At 40.9% G+C, this 20535-nt stretch overlaps 1 protein-coding gene across 2 annotated transcripts in view; it reads left to right on the top strand.

The window, feature by feature from the left end:
• Positions 1-20535, top strand: part of ndst3 (N-deacetylase/N-sulfotransferase (heparan glucosaminyl) 3) — a 70338-nt gene that overhangs the window by 314 nt on the left and 49489 nt on the right. For both annotated transcript variants that reach the window (XM_072462301.1, XM_072462302.1), the window contains exons 2-5: positions 1405-2639; positions 13259-13346; positions 15283-15437; positions 18894-19079. In XM_072462301.1, coding sequence (XP_072318402.1) covers positions 1635-2639; positions 13259-13346; positions 15283-15437; positions 18894-19079 — 1434 coding nt within the window. In that variant the 5' untranslated portion in view covers positions 1405-1634. The remainder of the gene's footprint in view (positions 1-1404; positions 2640-13258; positions 13347-15282; positions 15438-18893; positions 19080-20535) is intronic.

The raw sequence follows: 20535 nt of genomic DNA, 5'->3' as shown, positions 1-20535 counted from the left end.
CGGGGAGGAAGGTTCCGTTTTGGACCAGAAACTTCCAACACAACGCACACTGCAAAAGTCTTCGGTGTCATGTCGTTGCTTTGGTGATGTCCAGACGTGAGCCGCGTAAAGACACGGATCGCCCGCCGTAAACTCTTGCAGTCTGCAGACGGAGGGGCGCGTTATATAGATCTATTATTATTACAACCGTTTTCATTTGTCTCGCGTTTGTCTTTTGAAAGTTTTCCAGCTTTGTTGTCTGCAGGATTGAACTGCGAGTGTGCTTCATGTTCAACAGACTAGAGTAAAGAGTTAAATTAAACTCCTTTTCATTTAAACAATGTATAGACTCCAGAAAGTTGGGATGAAAAGGCATTGAGGTTTAGATATGAGTCACTGTCTGTTAATGTTTGTAAAGTCAAGTTGTCTGACTTCTGTTTCGTGTCATTAGGAACTTGAGGTTGACGTTCTTTCATAGAGTTTAATTTCACTTACACACAAAATACAAGTCGTGGCTAATGTGTGTGATTTGTCCTATCATCGGCTTGATTGAGCAATACAAGAAACATGCAAATAATTCCACACGGCAAAGCTCTAAGCCACTGAGCGCTATATGATTTTATACATGACACAGATATCACATAAAAGGAGCAGAGACCCTCGTCTTTGACCTTCTCCTCGTGTGTGCACACACACAAGGAGCGAGGCAGGAGGAACAGAAGGAAGGACTATTGATATTCAAACAGACAGAAGGAAGGAGAAAAGCACAGACAAGAGAAGAGGACGCTGAGAGTAAAGGATGCAGTGGCTCTGGCTCCGGGCTCTAACAGCTAATCCTGTCTTTTTTGTCTCTCTTTATAATTCATTGCTTTTTGTACTTCTCTCTATTCGGTCTTTTTGGCGCACTTTGTCTTGCTCCTCGCCGCTTTGGAACTGTCATTGGCTCCCACCAGATGCGTCCTCCTGGAAAAGGGATTCCAGCTCTAATTTAGTGGTATTTCAGAGATGATTAGGTTTAGAAAGGGGGCAGAAGTGCACAGAATTCGGTGCAATTAGAAATATTCTCGGCAGAGCTTTAGCGAACTGATTAGATGATCCACCTCAGCACACTGCCACATGAGCGACAACCAGCTGTTGTTTATTTGAGAAGATTGACTTGTGTTGTGTGTTGTGCTTTTAACCGAGTCACTCTGTGTGTAAATGTATGTGTGTAATTGTGCGTGTGCTTGTGTATGTATGTGTGCCAGAGTTTAGATAAGCCCTAAGGAAGTGAGTTGTTTCAATCAGCTGTGTAGTTACCAGCTGTGCCCTCACATCCCCCTGAGTGGCACAGCCTTGGTACACACAGAACTAATGCATACTATTCAACCTTGGCCAACAAATTCACTCTTTTTTTCTTTTCTCCTTGTCCCCCTTTCTCTGCAGACATTAATCATCACCTGCTCCATCTCTGCATGTGATTCCTGAGTGTGGACTGTAAGCAGCACTGCTCACCTCAGTTTCTCCCAATGTTTGGACCCAAATACCCAGTGCCACTTCTCGTCATACCTGCCATGGTGACATGAGACATCGTTGAGTGGTTTCAGACAATCCCCGAGGGTTGAACCCAAAAGGCCGACTGTAGCGACCTCCTCAGGACCAGTGTTGGCGTGATCATGACAGTGGCAGTCCGATTCCGTCGTCACCTGCGCCGGCTGCTCCTCCTGCTGGCTTCCTGTTGTCTGCTCTCACTGCTCCTCTCTGCCTACTTCCTGTTCAGTAACTCCACCCCCTCCATGCAGCTGGGCCAGTCTGTTGAGCCTGCTTGCTCCCAGCCACTGTCTATATCGGCCCCGTACCGTCAGTTGCCCTACCCGTACCCCCCTAACCCCCCTCACATCCATGTGCACACGGACCCTGTGGTGCTGGTCCTGGTGGAGTCCCAGTACTCTCAGCTGGGCCAGGACATCGTGGCCATACTGGAGTCTGCACATTTCCAGTTCCGCATGGAGATAGCTTCAGGAAAAGGTGACCTTCCGCCGCTGACAGAGAAAGGCCGTGGACGATATTCACTCATTATTTATGAGAATCTACTAAAATACGCTCACGCGGACACATGGAACAGACAGTTGTTGCACCAGTACTGCACAGAGTACAGAGTGGGCATCATAGGTTTTTACCGCTCCACTGAAAATTCTCCTCCTTTACTCAAACTGCGAGGTCTCCCACTGGTACTGAAGACCAACCAGGCTCTAATGGACTGCTGTGTTGTGTCTAGTTCTCCTCTGCTTCACCTCACTAAGCCTGGCTCGGACAGAGGGCCCCTACCAGGAGAGGACTGGACCTCCTTCTACTCCAATCACTCCACTTACCAGGCTGTGCTGCATGCACGGGCCAGAGAAGGGGCCCCTGGTGCGGGCAGTGGAGACAATCCAGGGCCTGGTTTCAGCGCTGGATTGCAGGCCACAGTTTTGCAGGACATGGGCCTTTATGATGGGGTCAGGAGGGTGTTATTTGGCCAGGGCCTTGGATACTGGCTGCACAAACTCATCCTGGTGGATGCCATCTCCTACTTCACTAACAGAAAGCTGTCTCTTGGCCTGGACAGACACATACTGGTGGATATAGATGACATCTTTGTGGGGAAAGAGAGAACACGCATGAACACCAAGGATGTCAAGGTAATGTTGTTTATTGCTGCCTCTTGATATAGCATTGCATGATTGTTTGTAGTAGTTCAATAGAAATACATATTTTGGTGTATATGATTTAGATTACACTATCCGTCCGTATGTGAATTGCAAGCATTAATTTCAAAACTGACTAGAGTATTGATTTAATAAACCTACTCATGTTAAATCACCATGCTCTTCTACTTCATCCATCTTCTACTGCATTTGATGAAAAAGGTAGCACAGGTAAAAGTGTTATATATATATATAGGATGTATATAGAAAGTAGTAGTAGATTATCCCATTCTTTGAGCTATTCACATACAGATTTTATCCATTCATCCTTAGGAAACTTATAGTAGATTTCAGCAACTTTGAGAGTATGAGTAAATACTTTGTGTTGAAGTGCATGTTGAGTCCAAGTGCACTAAGTGTTTGGACTATATGTTGGACCACAGCGCGGGAGTATTTATCTCAACTGGAGGTTTTGAGCAGAAGTAAAGAGACCATTTATGGGAACAAAGAGGTGGAGTGAAAGAGACAAAGCGGAGGGCTGAGGCATAGAGAGCGGGAGTGAATGAAGCAGTGAAAAGATGAATGGCACTTATTCCTCTTTTCCCACGTTCTTCCTCTTAAAGGAACTAAAGGAGAGTCAGCCATGCAGCCCGCCTCTCAACACAGCCATTGTTTCTGCACACACGCTTGCCTGAGCGTGCACACACCTCCTTCACTACATGTACACTTACACTCATACAGTATTTGCACAGAATTACGGTATTTAACTACTAAACGAGAGTATGTGGGCAACAGGGATGTTATAGCCTCCAAATAGTGATAACGCTCATTCTGGCAAGTGTAATTGAACTCTTTTGCTGTCTGATTAGTAATGCTAGAGGCACTGCACTATGGGTAGTGCTAGGGCGTCCGCCAGGGGATTCCTCTGCACTCAGGCCTGACTAGTCTCTCTTGTCCTTCTTGACGTTTCTGTAGTTTCCCTTTTCCTCTCTCCCTTGAGAAAATACAAAATAAAACAAGCAAAAACAACAAAACAACCGCCACCGCCAGAACCCACGAAACAAATAGATCAGTGAATTACGCATGGCGCATATAGTTACACACCATTTCTGTGAGTCAACGCATGACAAGATGCAGTTTTGTGTCATCTTATTGTAGGCGTCGATGACACGGTCCCATCTGTAAACCTGTAACATGAAACATACCAGTCACCTCGCATAACCCCAATACGTATACATCGTGGAGAAATAATTGACAGTCTGTCTCCGGCCCATCAACCGTGAGGACAGAAATAGTTCCCCGTCTGTGCACACGTGACGTCGATGTCGGGAGCGGCGACTTAAGGTATCGGGCCGCTTCATCTCCGGGTGGGCCCGCTGTATACGCGCGTGGGTGTTCTTTTCAATCGCTCCTTTAAATTTCAAACGTGAAAAGCCGGACCACCTGTCCTGCGCCTCAGACCCGCTGACGAGATGAGCGGAACAGGAAAAGAGTTTGAGAAAACAGGGAATGCTGCGGGTGGCGGGGTGAAGAGGAAGCTCACCACCACCCTGGAATATAAAGAGGGTGCTTGAATCCAAAAGGGATAAAAGAGTGCAGATTCACGCACTGTCACACACCGGGACGACGCACACGCACACACACACGCACACACACACACACACGCACACACACACGCACACACACACGCACACACACACACACAGACAGCAAACCAGCTTTCTCTATTTGGACTTTTCATTTTTAAGCCCGCCTGACTCTTCTGCTTGGTAGCATAAATATACATGAGGATGAAGCGGTGCCCTAACAGACGGACAGGCGAGATGGGGAAATGGATAAAGCGAAAGGCCAGAGCGACAGATACAGGCTAATGGCGTTTGTAACACCCCTCTTGCATGCCCGTCTCCGCTTTAGCACCGTCGGCAGTCACAGGAAGTCACTGGCGGAGAGCAAGGCACCCGGGGAAACAGCTCGCAGCAAAGTTTATGATTTGAAGAGCAACAAAACGCTGGAGGGGGGGATGAGGGTGGCGCGCGGAGAGGAGAAATGTTGTGATTAGTTGCCGTGTTTGTAGCCTCCAGAGATGCTCCGGGTGTAGTTGTCAGATTAGAACTCGAACCTTGACTGTATGCAAATGGATGTACGTAAATAGTCACCGTATGAGGTTTCAAATGTTACGCACTTTCATCTCTGTTGCCCCCCGACTGTGCAGCGGCAGTACGTGTCGTGCGCCATGCTTCTTTTTTTTTTCCTCGTCTAAAAAGTTACTTCATAGCAAACATTTCTCCGTTATGGTTAGAGCTGCGGCTAATTAAATGCGATTTTAAAAAACAAAATGCATAAATACATTTAAAATGTCATGTTTATATGTCAGAAATGATGCTTCTATTTGCTGCTGGTTAATGGTTGGCGTTAGACTAAAACAGAAAGTGCTTACAAGCTTTTATTTGAACAAAATAACTGCGCTGCGTCATCATTTGGGTATTTTATAGTTGTATATGTAGTTGTTGCAAGTCGTGGGGACGCCATACAGGACGGGCTAAGAAATTCTGGTACTGAATATGCAAATCTGTCTAGACCTGCTTGTTGCCATAGCTCTTGCTTGATTATGCTTCATCATAGTTATCGTTTTTACTACTACTACTACTACTACTACTATTTGCGATGTTAATCTTGTTTCTTGTCACTTGATGGTGTTTCCAGTAACCCGTCAAACCCTTTACCTGCACATACACAAAGAGGACAGTCTATATCAGCAGTATAGACTCTCATTTCACACCTACCAATAGAACATTTCCCGGTGGCAGCACTCGGCAGCTCTCATCTTTCCCCGCTCGGCACCTTGATTGTGCGCGCTGCCTCTTTGATTGGTATAAATTGTTATGCTCAATAAGCCTGACCGTGGTGAGTCGTAATGGAGGACAGCGGGTCAAGTCAAGCATTAGTAAAGGAGACAGCATCTTGAATTGTGTTTTAAAAATCCCATCTGCGACTTTGAGACAATTGAAGACCTTTTTGCACTGAGCGTCAGAAGAGTTTCTAATGCCAGTTGAGTGTGGTTTTTTTTCTCGTTTTGTTTGTTTGCAACATCTGGGCGTTGCTGGCAGGATATGTTGTCGACAAGTCGTTTGAGGTGAAACATTTACCTCTCACACAGCCAATGTTCAATCTTGGCGTTTTGCTGGAGACAAGAGCACGACAGGAAGAAAGAGAAGGCCCAATTAAAATGCCACCCTCCTTCTCTCTGCACTCTTCATTAGTCTCACCCTACGAGTTCATCTGGTGACAAACAATACCTACACCCCCCCCTCCAGCGCTGTATCTGGTCTATTAAAATGACTCACAGGGAGACACCCTGCCGATGACATTTCTCAAAATGAGGGATGACGCCAGTCAAAAAGTCTCATCAATGCGTGGCGCGTGGTGAAAGCACTGTTTTTTAATTTGTGAGTGCTGGTTTTTCTGTCCTCTCGTCCAGAGTGGTCATTAGGGAGGTGTCCAGATATCATCACCACATCCTTCTCGTGCCTCACTCACCTTTTGACTCGACATTAATCTGCCCAGTCATTCATCAATATCTGTGGCATTTTTCTATTCCCCTTTCAAAGCATCTTTTCTCCTTTAATGTAGTGTCTGTTATCTAATCTAACTGAATTAAACTTTCAGAACAATGTTGTTCAAAATATTGATTTCTAGAATTTCCCATTAATATCAATGTCAGTGTTTGCCCCACGTAATTGGTTGGGCTCTTCTAACGTCATGTTTTTCGAAGAACTTGTATAACAACGTGTAACAGGAAAATATTTCCTCGCACCTTGTCCTGCTCTACTTTTTAACTGTTCAAAAGTGTGCTTCTTGTTTTAGTACCAACTCAGAATGTGCCTATATCAGCAGTATCCCATTTAAAAGGAAAACCACGGTACAAAGTGATCCACACTACATTACAGACTTAATTCTGCATGACAAACTTGATGATAGTCATTGAATCTACACTTTGTCCTTCACTTTTCAAATATTTGCTTGAGTCAAATTATAACCAGCTGATTATACCCAGAAAGGGGTTCATTCAATTGTCTTCCATTTGGCAAGTCAAATAATCTTTGATGTAGTCTAATGAGCCATAAAGGGCCGTTTCAGCCTGTAGGACAGCATTTTATCCAGTTAGAAGTTATTATACACATTCGTTGTGTTCCTAAAATAATAATTGAACTACAGGATAATAATGTGGAGTTCGGGCTGTGAGTTGAAGGAGATTACTTCCTGAAGTAGGTTTCTTTGCTATTATCTTACAATTTCACAAAACATGGAATAGAAGATGTTACAAAAACAAATTATATACATACATTTGTTTGTATTATTTTTTTTATTCTGCAATACTGTGAGCTTTTCCATCCATACACGATCACATCCAGAATGTATTACCTTGAAATAAATCAAATATTTTTGCTGCTCTTAAAATACTCTTGCGCCTCAGTGGAAGCGGGACTTCCTCATTTAATTCAAATACTTCTATTTGCAAAGGATTCTTTCTGGTGTGGATATATTTGCTCTCAAGTTCTTCCTGCATCCAATTAGTTCCCTTGACTTTCATCATCACTGCATTGTTATTATTAATACTGGCTTAATCCTTTGCAAACAGCGATCCTGATAAATCCACCTTTTCTTCATTTGGCTTCATTAGTAGATTCATTACAACCTTAATTTCCCTCCCTCTTAATTAACTCCAAGGGTAGCTTCACAGCCATGGCAATCACTGAATCTCTGAATTGTTGCAGATTGAAGTATGTTTTTTTATGAGAAGTGAAGTAGCTCAAAGCTGTGAACGTAAGTGAACCACGAGACGTTTTTTGGAGTTGTGCGCTCTGATTTGACATGCAAGAATGGAAGCGAGACAGAAGCCAAGAGTAAGCAAAAGGCTGACTGGCATTAACTGGTAAAGTGCTCATCAAATAGAGATGTGTGACCCAGTTAAACGTGCTGGTCTAGTGTACGCGTTAGATGTACACATACATGCAATCTAGGAGATGTTTTGACCTGGTTTAACGCAGCATTTAACCGCATTAAGTTACTCATTTTCCACTTTTAATCGTGTGTTGAAAAGTGTGTTTATGCATTTAGTTTGAATCCCACTGTTTCAAAAAAGTTCTTCCAAAATAACCGATAAAACACCAATAAAACAATTCACCATTTAAATAGAATACTATGACATTTTAAGATAAAATAGCCTTTATTTGTCCACACAATGGGGACATTTCGGTAAAAGAGCCGTTACAATGCGCACTGTTTATTGGCTAATACTATTGCTAACGTCCAGAGCAGCTTAAAGGGGCACTGTTGTTTTTATTCATACACCATGGTAACGGACCGGCACTTGGTATTGCCTGCAATCTTGTGCTTGGCATTGAAAAACTGTTTTATAGTTTTATAGTTATCACTCTAATCAAAAGGTATGCACCAGAATTAAACCAGGTGGAAGGTAAAGAAGTAAATACCACAAATGGTAAAGTTCTTACTGACTATTGGCGTCACACTGACCGTATGATTACAGTGATCCTTAAATTACATTCGTTTTATGTTTTTATGTACAAATCAAAAGCATGCCAGATTTGGGGAAAAATCTAGTTGTCATTTTTTTTTAGATTTTAGATTTAGTATTTTGATATATGTTTAGAAAGTGTGATTCGACGTAAAGTTCACATTGTAAACCATTCTAGAAGTATTTACTTTAGAGAGAAGACTGAACTATGAACTGAAAAACGTATACGTGAATCACATGTTTTGTAATCACATGTAAGTTATACCGTATTTTCCGGACTATAAGTCGCACTGGACTACAAGTCGCACCAGCCAAATAATGCATAATAGAGAAGAAAAAAACATATATAAGTTGCACTGGAGTATGAAATGCGGTTGGAAGTGTGAAAATAACAAATAATATCACATATAAGTCGCTCCGGAGTATAAAAGTATAGATATAAGTATAAGTCGCACCCCGGCCAAAACTATGAAAAAAGTACGGAAAATACGGTAAATTACAGGCACAACAATATTTATTTTTATTTTTAATAAAAGGCAGGATATTTTGAGGACATTCTATGATCTAAATCATTGCAGTCCTTGTGATTCCATTTCGCCATCTCAAATTGCGATTTCAATTATTTTCTAATACAATGTGCCCTGGCATACAGAGCTATCATTGTTAATTCTACTACCACAACATTCTTAAAACTACTCACCACCGCCAAATTTGCTGTGTACAATACTCTGCCTGTCAGAAACAACCATGGCAATAAGAGGACTCATCTGTTTGTTTTTGCTATTGCTCTAAAACAAACTGAAAAATCACATCAAACTCACTGCACGCCTTATCTTCCAAGGATTACTGCCCGTTTTAGTGTTATTTCTCAACAGGCATTAATGGAAAAAAAAACAGTATTTGGGCACTTAGGGAGAAAACAAGCATCAACGCTATTGGACTATAAACTTTTTTTGCAGCCTTTCGGTAGATGTATTTTTCAGTGAAGGAAAGCAATGCGGTTGCTGTAGGGAATTTGATAGAGAGGGGATAGTGGTGAGACGCTGGGAGGAGGATTGTGAATGCCAGTGAATGCCAGCTGTCCTGATGCCTCTTCCCATCTGTTTGAACCCCAACATCTGACTGGCACCCTACCCACCACTCACTTAGCACATACACACACACACGCTCGCACACTGGCACTGCTTCTGTCACCCGCAGCATTAAGCAGCTGTAGGACCGGGCAGGAGGACCAGGCCTATTGCTTACAACTAATCCCAGTTACCTCCTGTCACTGGCTCACCAGCCCACTAGCCAATCTTGCCTTTTATGTGCATAAACTGCCCGTTATGGACCATTTGAAAACCGTCCTGAGCTCCGGTGTGTAAGTGCTCGGCTTTTGTCGCCGGCGCAGTGTGCTTCTGCCCAAAGAATGTTACTGTTAGTTGCAGTTTGTATCACAGTTTGCCTCCCGTTTGATATTCCGCTGGCTCTCGCTAAGGCCCTGCATTAGAATGGAAGAGCGAAAACATCTACAGCTCCACTTTAGCTGTGACAAAATCCTTGCGTTTACCAGGCACTAACCATAAAAAACCTGTAAAGATAGATAAAACGCTGTGTCTCTTTAAAATAGCGGCTCAGAGGACTATTTGGGGGTGTGTTTAAGGTCCTGTCGCTACTGGATGCCTTTGGCTTTTATCTTTGGGTCTCAGTGGAGCTGTAGAAAATGGCTTTTGTTTTATTTAATTATTTCCTTTCGGCTTCTCGTGATTTGGGCTACTGTCTTTAAAATGATAAATACTCTTATTTATATCTGCTCTGGTAACTGTACACGTTTGGAATGAAAATGGACCTGGTGGCATTGTGCAAAACGTCTTGTTTATAGGCGACTTCTTGAGGACATTGTACCATTCAGAAGCTATAATATTCTGTTGTGAATTGTTTACTGCATCAGTTCTCATTTTGAATCACTCACATCCAGATTTGCTGCATTTATCTTATCGGAACATTAATGCAATGTTTTGAAGATAAATTGTGTCAAGCTGAAGTTTTGGCACCAAGTTTGTCTTTTGATTTACCCCCAGCAACTATTTTAAACATTCTATATAAACATTTAAAAATCTCATTATGCTTTAGTTCTTGGCTGACTTGTGCCATACATTTGTGTCCGAAACTACATTTTGTCATGATTCCATCTATTGGTAAAAGTTATAAAATTGTGATTATTCAACGTCGTTAGAATCAGAAAAATTATATTTGTTTGACAATGCTATAAAGAAATATTGGAGCCTTTTGTAACTTCAACATGAGAATTCTGCCCTGCTGTGAGAAGTACAACTTTGAATTCTTATTTGAGGTGAGTTGGATGATAAAACAGATAATGTTTCCATTTCTACTCTCTAACTTGCACTACGATGTGAGACTTTTCACTCCCTCTTTGTATTATTACTATTTGTGCAACATTTGTTAGAGTTAATGTGTTGTACTTTGGTGCAGATGTGCAATATATATGGATAAATGTATGTTGAAGGGACAAATAAACTTATTATTGAAAAAAAATGTTTCATAGAATTGTACCAATTTTAAAGGGAATACAAAGTGTTAAGAATAAGAAGTGCTTTTAATTCAATCCGTTGTTAAAAATATACACCTAAACATCAAGTCATTTTTTAATAGTTGTTTTTACTTTATTTTGTTAGAAAGTCTATTTCATAAAGAATTTGTAAAGAATGGAAGAATATTAAAGGTTTTGCTGTTGTTTGGTCACGGTCTCAACAATTGTGAATAAAGCTTCAAATGTGTTTTCCCCACAATATTCGTACAAACCAAAATGTGATTCCGTGACAGCGTAATTCATCTGATTACACTCTTTGCACTGCCAACAACTGAACTTTGCATCTGATATTTTTCTCTCTGTTGACACCCGAGTCTCTTCACGTCAGTATTTTCAAATTGTCTTCAGAATGTATTACACCCTGTCATTCCTGTCAGGAACCTCTCCACCACATCTTACTAATGCTTTTGTAAATGATTATTCAAATACGACAGAGAAACAGGGGCGTCCGACGTCTTGGCGACAGCTGGGGGTCTTGAGTTTACCGACGCGCCCGAATAGCGTCCCAAAAAAAAAAAAAATAGTACTTTTCAGACCCCTGCACGGCTGCCCACTTCTCTGCTATGCACATCAAGGCCGCGGAATACAAATGAGCTGTTTAAACGAATCCAGCACCCACTTGGACACAAACCTGCAGCGGCTCTCACAGATAGCACACGCACGTTAATAATGCATTTTGACCAAGTGCATCGGGGAATGTATATTGAGTTACCATGCAAAGCACTCAGCTACAAACTTAATTTTATTTTTAAGTCCTTTGAATCCTCACATTTGGGCCCCGTGTGTGTGCGTGCACGTTAAGATGTAGAGGAAGCCGTAAGAGGGGGAGACAGGGGATCAGATTAGGGAGCGGTGCACATCTGTCAGCATGCAGCCATCTTCCACGCCATTAGATTAGGCCTAATGAAGACAATGCAGCGTGTTGACGTGCTTGTTTGTGTAACTGGAGCACACAGAAGGTGAGATGGCGAGCGGACGGCCCATCGGAACCACCGGAGTCAGCTCCCCGAGATCTGTTAAATGCGGCGTGTCAGAGATGCCCCACTAAAGCGGCGAATCACACTCTTTAATATTCCCCAATTATTCAAAATAAACACATTTTGTTGGCGCGAACCGAGCGAAGTGCAGCGATGGCAAGAAGACGGTTTGTGCGAGGGAGATGCAAGAGTCGTATAGACGGGTGAGTGAGGGATGGAGGGAGAGAGATCTTTCCACTGTGCTGCTTCAGCCTTCCTTTCAAATTAGAACAGAGCCGTCTCCAGAGAATGTGACATTTTCACGGAGCGAGTCGGCGAGAGATGGAGGTTGAGAGGGGGAAGGGGGGTGGGCAGAGGGAAGGAGGGACGTGGGGCTTCAGTTAGTGTTAAGGCCGGATGGGGAGAGTGGCGAGAGGAAGAGTGCGAGTGTGGATGGGGAGGGTGGGGTTATTAGTCCACCCTCCAGAGGCTACTAATGCACTGACCTTCATTAACTCGCATTACTGTTGGTGTGTGAGAGCGTGTGTGCAGCTCTGTAGTTAACACTCATTACAGAGTCTTTGTTTAAAGGCCAGTAAACTAATGAAGCCGTTAAATAAAGTGAAGAAATCCTGATTTGACTATTGGAAACACAGACTTAAGTGTCATCAAAAGTCAATGGGATACGCTTCTTGGACACAATTCAAAATTTACTTGTTCAGAGTCCCTTCGAAATTGATGGGCCCTTAAATGAAGCTACTATTACTCCAATAATTAGGTTGGTGCATTAAATACACAAAATACAACTGTTTGGTAATAGTAAAGTTGTTTTATCCTTTTCCTGATGCTCTATGTGGCTGTGTTGCCGAGATATATTAATTTATCTGGGGAAATATAGAAATTTAACTCAAGTATAGGGCTGTGTATTTACTAAACTTTCTCATGTAAGTTGTAATTACTGAACAATATAATTGTAAGAACTAAAAAATTATAATCGTGAACATTGTTGGCCGTAATTTCTGTTCATTTTCTTCTCCCAAAAAAGCAAACTATATACAAAGAACTGTTTTATCAGGCTGTTTATTTGACAGTATCATTACTTTTTTATTCAGGCAGCTTGATTTGAAGATGCTAGTGAGGAATGGTGATCGATTAAACATTGTGAATTACAGAAAATTATGGGTTTCACTGTTGTTTCTTCTCTAGTCCAGACTGTTTGTAGTCATGAAATTAATACTGTTAGCTCTTTTTATTTGTGCTTAACGAGACATTTCAGACGCCCAGCCTTATTCTCCAGTAAACAAAGCGTTGTTTTCAGCCCCACTCTGTAAACGAGAGGACGTAAAATGTAGAATTGCGTACAATGGACAGAAATAACCACACAGACTTTTTATTTCTACCGCTAATTTAAAAGAGTCGGCAATGTTCTCACACCACCACCACATGGGTTGTATTTTTTTACTGAACCGTGTGTTTACTTTAAATAGCAGATATTCTGAGCACTGATATTTCTTTTATCTGTCCGCAGGCTCTCCTTGAAACTCAGAAACAGCTGCGTGCTCAGATCTCCAACTTTACCTTCAACTTGGGCTTCTCTGGAAAATTTTACCACACAGGTGCAGTATACGCTCAATTTTTCCAACTCCGTAGATAGTTCCTGTCAATCTGATGGACCATGTAGGTGGGCAATTATTTTCCTCCGAGGGCCATATTCGAATCCAGGCAAGTAGCAGAGGGCCGGCCCGCGATCATTGGTGTGAAAAAATAAAATATCACTTTTCTGTCAAATATAGGCTATTGAATCTATTATTTAATTCACATCATCTGTATTAAGGATACAAGTGCAGACAAGGGCAATTTTTTTTTTTTATTAATAAAATATTATTATTTTTTATAATACTTGGATTGTTTGGCAGGCCGGATTATAAAGACAAACGGGCCGTATGTGGCCCGCGGGCCGTAGTTTGCCCACCCCTGATGTAGGGTTTGTCAGTAAGATTTCCTTTTAAAAATCATCAGTTCTCATGTAGATCTTACGACCTCTAAAATATATGCATGAAAAGGTTACATTTTATCCAAGCAGTACTATTAAACATTTATAGTATTACTGGATTGCAATATCTTTTACTTCAAAGGCTCTCTCGAATGAAGTCCAGGCCTTGGTCACTGAAATGATCTTGAATAACCTTGTCAAGAAGAAGATATTCAAAAAGATGTCGCTTTATTAACACTCAGTGCCATAGTTTGCAGATCTCTACACTATGTTTCATCACGTTACACACCTCCACCGATTGTGACCTCTCCGTGTTGTTTTTGCAGTATTACAGTTTAACAGACCAAAACTCACCATCTGGAGTGGTCACATTTCCTCAGTAGTTTCCGTAAAGTAAACCTTTCCCCAAAGTATGTTGTTAAAGGCACTGTACGTTTTAAACTGCAGTGTTCACGTTTCTTGCTCACTTTCCTAATGCATTCTGAGCTGCTTAGATATTCATTATGGTGAGTTTATACACACTTTTCACAACTTTCCAAGACCAAGGCAGAGGTTTACCGTCAAAGCAAAGCTAACAAACATGTCAACAGCGCACTTCCTGGTTCTAAGATGATTAAACGATGCAATTAGATGCACACAGACACGTTATATCTGCACTGAGGTGAGGCATATTTCACTTATATTACATGAAACAAAATGGGTACAGCACCTTTGATTGGAGTTGTTAAATATAACACACTATTAACTTTATTTTTTCCACCACTTTGACACTAGCAAACACTTTGCTCATATTGTCAAAACCTTACTTATTTCCATGCCTTTACTCTTTTATCTTAAGGGTCTAATATACTGTATAAACACAGATCGCAGTAAAAAGTCCACAAAGACACAGGAATCACAATAGGAAGAGAAGACGAACCAGGTTTTGATTCAGAGTCTGAAATAGTTCTGGTAACCGATGCTAAAAGTAAGTAAAATACTAAAAATATGTTTGTTTTTGTTAGATAATGATTGTGTAACAGAACATATTTGCGGCCTACATCTCACTCTGGACATAAATAATGTGATACTGGTCCTGTGGTCTCCTGCTCCTCACAGCTCAGGTCTAAGTGTTGCTGTAACATAATTAACATTACTGTAATATATATCCATGTTTTTACCTAGATTAAAGCGTCTAAGGTTATTCATGACGTGGTTCTTTATACAGAATAGATTTTCACACAATTTCCTGCAGAGGTATTATTCAGATTTTTTACGCTCTGTGGTTAGCAAGGGCAGATAGTATTGATTTTCCTAATAACAAAGATGAATTTGAGATAATGCAAAAATCTCTTTCTGAACATATTGTAAGTGAGATGAAATGTGATACAGCGCAGAATGTATTACCGTGGTAACACTCTGCAGATCTATTTAGCGACCTGACCTTAACACAACCCGGCGCTGAGGAAGTCGGGTTGGATTGTATGCGCCAAACTGTTTGTCTTTTTGCCACGACACATGCTGATTTTGCACCTTGATTTGTGTCTGATTCTTGTCCCTTGTCCTTGCTTCGTGTACAGGCACAGTGCAGGAGGACGAGGGCGATGATTTGCTGTTGCGGTACGTGGATGAGTTCTGGTGGTTCCCTCACATGTGGAGCCACATGCAGCCGCACCTTTTCCATAACGAATCCTCTCTGCTGGACCAGATGGTTCTCAACAAGCAGTTTGCTCTGGTGAGACATCCACACATGTGTCCAACACAGCTGTCTGCTCTCCTCTGTCTGCACTGTCCTCTTAATCAGACTTCCTTCTTGTGATTGCATTCTGCTTCAAGGACGTTTGTGGCTCACGGCAATTGTCAGTTCTTTTCATTATTCGTGGCCTTTGACTTAATCAACACTGTTCAGTTTTCACAACTTTTGTCGATTCGTAAGATTGTAAAAGAGGGGCTTCATCAACAAACTGACATTTTGTTTTGTGATTATGAATTGATTACTGTAGTCTACATTTGATGTTGTTGATTTAAAAGAAAACAAATTACACTTTTGATCAGTTAAATTACATTTGCTTTTTTATTTTTTTATGTAATTATCTAATTTGTTGTTTTGCGTCTCTTTGCGTCTTTTTTTGATCACACAATGATGTAGTTGGTCAAAAAACCATTGCAGCGTTGCTTCCTGCTTCTAAAGTTGTGTGTGTAACCTGTGACCTCTGCATGCATATTGTTAATACACTTCACAGGTGATCAAATTGCATATTCTTATTTTAGCTCAAATGCATTTCTGTATAAATATTGTCTAACAGTCCAGTACAATATTTTAGACATACCCAAGTGGAGATACGATCCAATGAGCTTTAATGAGCTTTTAACCACGTTAATGTTTCTCTTTATCCTGCATTTGAGGCTCGAGTGCTCTGAAAATGTTTTCACCTACCACCTATCTCCGCCTACTGCCCTGTACTTGCCTTTCATTATTATTTGCGATTATGCAATTATTAAAAACATTCAGACTCAGGCTCATACATGTAGGATTCGATGTCACAAAGCCATTTTTCAACAATAAAAATACATGAATGAAAATCTGCAGCTTTCTAAAACGAAGTGGCACAAAGAAAATTCGCGCTTTTCAGTTCTGCAGTTTTGAACAGGAAGTCAATAGATCTGTCTTATTAAGTTGTTTTATATTAATACTGCAGTTTACAATGAACAAAATGTTGAATAATAAGTATGTTATAGTTTAATACTAAAATACCAGATAAAAAGCACATGTTTTAATTTAATAAAACTACCAAGTCTCCACTAACCCTCTTCTTCAATCTCATAGGCTTCTTCTGTTTACCGATTACAATCTTAATCCCAGCATCTTAAAATCTGCTTTAACCACAAACATTGCACAAGATTGTTTGTCCACTTTAATCAAGTAGAGTTTGGAACCAAGTTTGAAAATAAATCACTCCCAGAAACCATCAAAAATGACTTACGCTGTGATTTGTAATCACTAAAGCAATTTAGTTTTTACAGTGGATGGACCAGGGTCACGATGTCCCTCAAAACAAAAGAACTCTTTTCTAAAAGTTGAGGGAACATAATGTCCGTGGGTTAACAGTAGCACCCGCACCTGAGCCCTGTTTATTTCCTGATTAAGCCGCAGTGCACGATGTCAAGTGCTATTGTTGCCCCCACGCACCTTTGTTAGTGATTCGCACCACTGTAATAGATTGTCATGTCTTGTAATAAAAAGTGAGGGGCCCAGTGCACATTTGTCGAAGGTGAGTGTGGTCGTAAACAGTGATCCCTAACCTCTAGCGCACATCTGCTATCCCATCTTGCACGGCTGCTGCTGCTGCTGCTGCTGCTGTGGATGGAGTGTGTGGGAGTGTGTCAGCACCAAGGACAGCGCCATCAGTCTGGAAGATCCGTCCACGCTCACACACAACATATTTACAAACGCTTTTTTTTTTATTCCCACCTGAAGGCCAGAGAGTGAACGCTCTGTGCACAAGGTCAGGCCTACGGGCCATGAGTGTTTACTTAAAGTGCATATGTCAGGTTCTCATATGGAATTGTACACGTGTTAAATATTTATCATAGTTTCACATCAGTCAAGTGTCGGTTTGTGAAAAATAAATGTTGAAAATGACATGTCAGATCCACAGGTTGGCGGTGCAATTCCATCTCCTTCATGTGAATACTGCTGGTGTCTCCTCGGGCACACGTTTAACTCACCCCGCCCTCTGAGTCTGTGTACGCTGCGGTGTGAATGTGTGTTGTTGTTGTTGTTGTTGCTTTTAATGGCGGCCGGCAGCCAACTGCAAAGGTGCATTTACCGCCATCTACTTTGTTCTTTAAACTTTATTCTTTAGACTTGTTGTCGTTGTGTTACTGCATTTACCACCACCTATTGTAGTTGTGCATCTTCAAAGTATGTGTTTTACGATATACGTAAAAAAAAGAGAGAAAACAAAACAAGAAACATCAGAAAACAACAAAAAAAAGGAGAAGAAGAGAAAGGGACAGGAAGAGAGAGCGAGAGAAAGAAATTAGTATAAATATGTGTTGGTGTTGGTATGAAATGGTGGTTCCTTGAGGTTAAGTTCTTTAAGAGAAAAGTTCTAAAACAGAATCCCTCTGTCTATGTCATCAATAAGATTACAATTTGAAGATATTATCAGGTATTATTAGTTGTCAAATTAAAACATTTTTTCTCTATTCCCTATTAAGAATATGAGAGATTCTGTCCATAGGAGTTTTGTTTATAAGAGTTTTTTTTCTATTAAGAGTGTTATCTGTTCTTTTCTTCTGTATTTACTCGCGTTGCAACACCAACATTTCCCCACTGTGTGGACAAATAAAGGCATATATTATCTTATCTTATAACGATTATATTATATTATATTAGGGAACAAGCGGTAGAAAATGGATGGATGGATGGATATTATATTATAATAATATTATACTAATTTACCGGTATACAGTATACATTTTGACCGGGAATATGAGATTGTGACATAATATTACACCAATCATCATTGTAATTTCAGCTTTAGGAACAAGCCTTCTATATGTAGCCCACAAAACCTTTATGTGAACATTACTAATAATAAAATGGATCAGGGCCACTTGGCTCATGTATTTGTTGGACAGAAGGCAGCAGATGAGGATTTGATATTGACATGCAGTTGCTTATTGTACTCTGTTTAGTTGCGTTTCTTTTCATTGGCTCATTGTTTATTTATTCACACACTGAGGATGTTTAGTTAGCTAATGGGCCAGTCTGGCATGGGGCAGTCATACACTGCCAATAGCCACTGCCACCACCACCAGCCATGCAATTACTTAAATGACATACATACAGTAGTGTCATAGACCATGGGGTCATGGTGAGGACTGTAGCTTAAGGACAATGCCATGATGGGCTTATCTGTGGACAAATCATCCCTTTCCCTCCTTAGCTCTTTCTATCTTTTCCTCTGTCTCATTTGTCTTATCTAAAGCCATAATTATAGTTAATTTAATGAAAACACGGATCTATTCTCGCACACAAATGCAGTCCCACATTTTAATTGCTGTGTACACGGTCAGATGCTGTGTACACGGTCAGATGTTCAGGAAAGGTCAGTGGGTTGTCGAAGGCCCGCCTCTCCTTTATTTGTGAATGCAGCTCTAATGTGGTGTTTTCTGTGTACAGGAGCACAACATCCCTGTGGACATGGGCTATGCTGTGGCCCCTCACCACTCGGGGGTCTACCCAGTGCACATGCAGCTGTACGAGGCCTGGAGGAGGGTCTGGAACATCCGAGTCACCAGCACAGAAGAGTACCCCCACCTCAAACCCGCACGCTATCGCAAAGGCTTCATCCACAACAACATCATGGTGAGCATAACAAGAGCCACAGCAAAGCCCTGGGCTGTTATTAGCCTCCACAAACTCTAACATCTTATCTGCACACAACATGGCCACAACTTCAAAGTACATAATGCGGATACAAAAGCAGGTATACAGCGTAGATGTCTGCTTGATCAGTGTACGTATTCAAATATTCCTTCACCAAAATTAGGTAATTGTTAGATACGAAGTGATTCTTATTATGCACCATATGGGCTTAACTTGTACTTATGTATATTAAGTAATTAGCAATGTAGGCTGGTCTGTATTATTTATCATTACATAGTAGAGACACAGTAGAGACATACAGAAGGCTATAACATTTATGGCCTTTATGAAAGATTCAAATTACATTTGAGTACTTCATAATATATTATAAAGCAGTCGGCTTCATGAGCCTCTTCCCAAGCAAAGTGTCACCCATGTGATTTATATTTTAATTAGATTTGTATGTGCGCACCATGCGTCCTCTCCAAAGTCTTTAATAGTTAATGGTAGTACTTTTGGTTCAACATGTCATAAGTTTTCAGAATTCACAAAATGTATACTTTGAACTCCAGTGAGTTTCTTGTTGTTGGATTGTTGTTGGCGTTTGGTTGCAGGTTCTTGTCATATGGTCACGTGCTCCCGTCGTTCATGTATGGGCACATTCTGTGTCAAACATACAGCCCTTGTAACCAGAACAGCTTAACCTCTAGTGTCATATTTGATCAATAATTCATCAGTAATTGTTTGCAACAATAAAACTATTGTCAGCCATTTTGGATTCCGACTCATTCTCCCCCTCCTTCATCATTCCTCTTCATCGTGTGTCATTCAAAAGCTTTTGTCACTCTGTACAATGGTGCCTCTATCGACAAAAGGACCAATCACCGCCTGACACTAAAATTACCATTCGTCAAATTCCTAATCAGTTCAGAAATGTGCTTTTGTTTCTGCTGACATCGTTTTTGACAGACAAGTATTCTTCTGCCTTAATTGCAAGCTGAAAGTTTGACACGTCTAGAGTCGTTATTATACATGATCAATAATAATAATTCGATTCAAGTCATTGTTCGGTGAAAAAAAACACTGGCTCACAACAAAAGTATGTTGCACTCTGGGGAAGGAAACGACAGGCCAAACGTGGGGAAAGAACAAAACATTCAATATGACTCAGTAAACAGTAACAGTAAAAGAATACAATAAAATAAATAAAAAGGTCTCGAGGGGTAACCTTAATGAAATAGGGGTACTAAACTTTATTGTAAATGTACAGTTTGAATCTGATCCCGTTACTAATTTTGCTAAAAAGTAAACAAACTTTATTTGGTTTTATGCTAGTATAATTGTGTAATACATTGCTGGTTTTAATTTGGTTTTAATTACTTACATAACAAATTCTACCAACTCAACAAGCACCAGGTGATACAAATCCTTTAGTCACTCAACCAATATAATTAGT

The sequence above is a fragment of the Eucyclogobius newberryi genome, unplaced genomic scaffold (assembly GCF_026437365.1).
Source record: "Eucyclogobius newberryi isolate DKJ021-1_F unplaced genomic scaffold, fEucNew1.0.hap1 SCAF_4, whole genome shotgun sequence".
NCBI classification, from domain to species: Eukaryota; Metazoa; Chordata; class Actinopteri; order Gobiiformes; family Gobiidae; genus Eucyclogobius; species Eucyclogobius newberryi.
The sequence above is the reverse complement of the archived record's forward strand: the minus strand, read 5'-3'. Positions and strand labels throughout refer to the sequence as shown.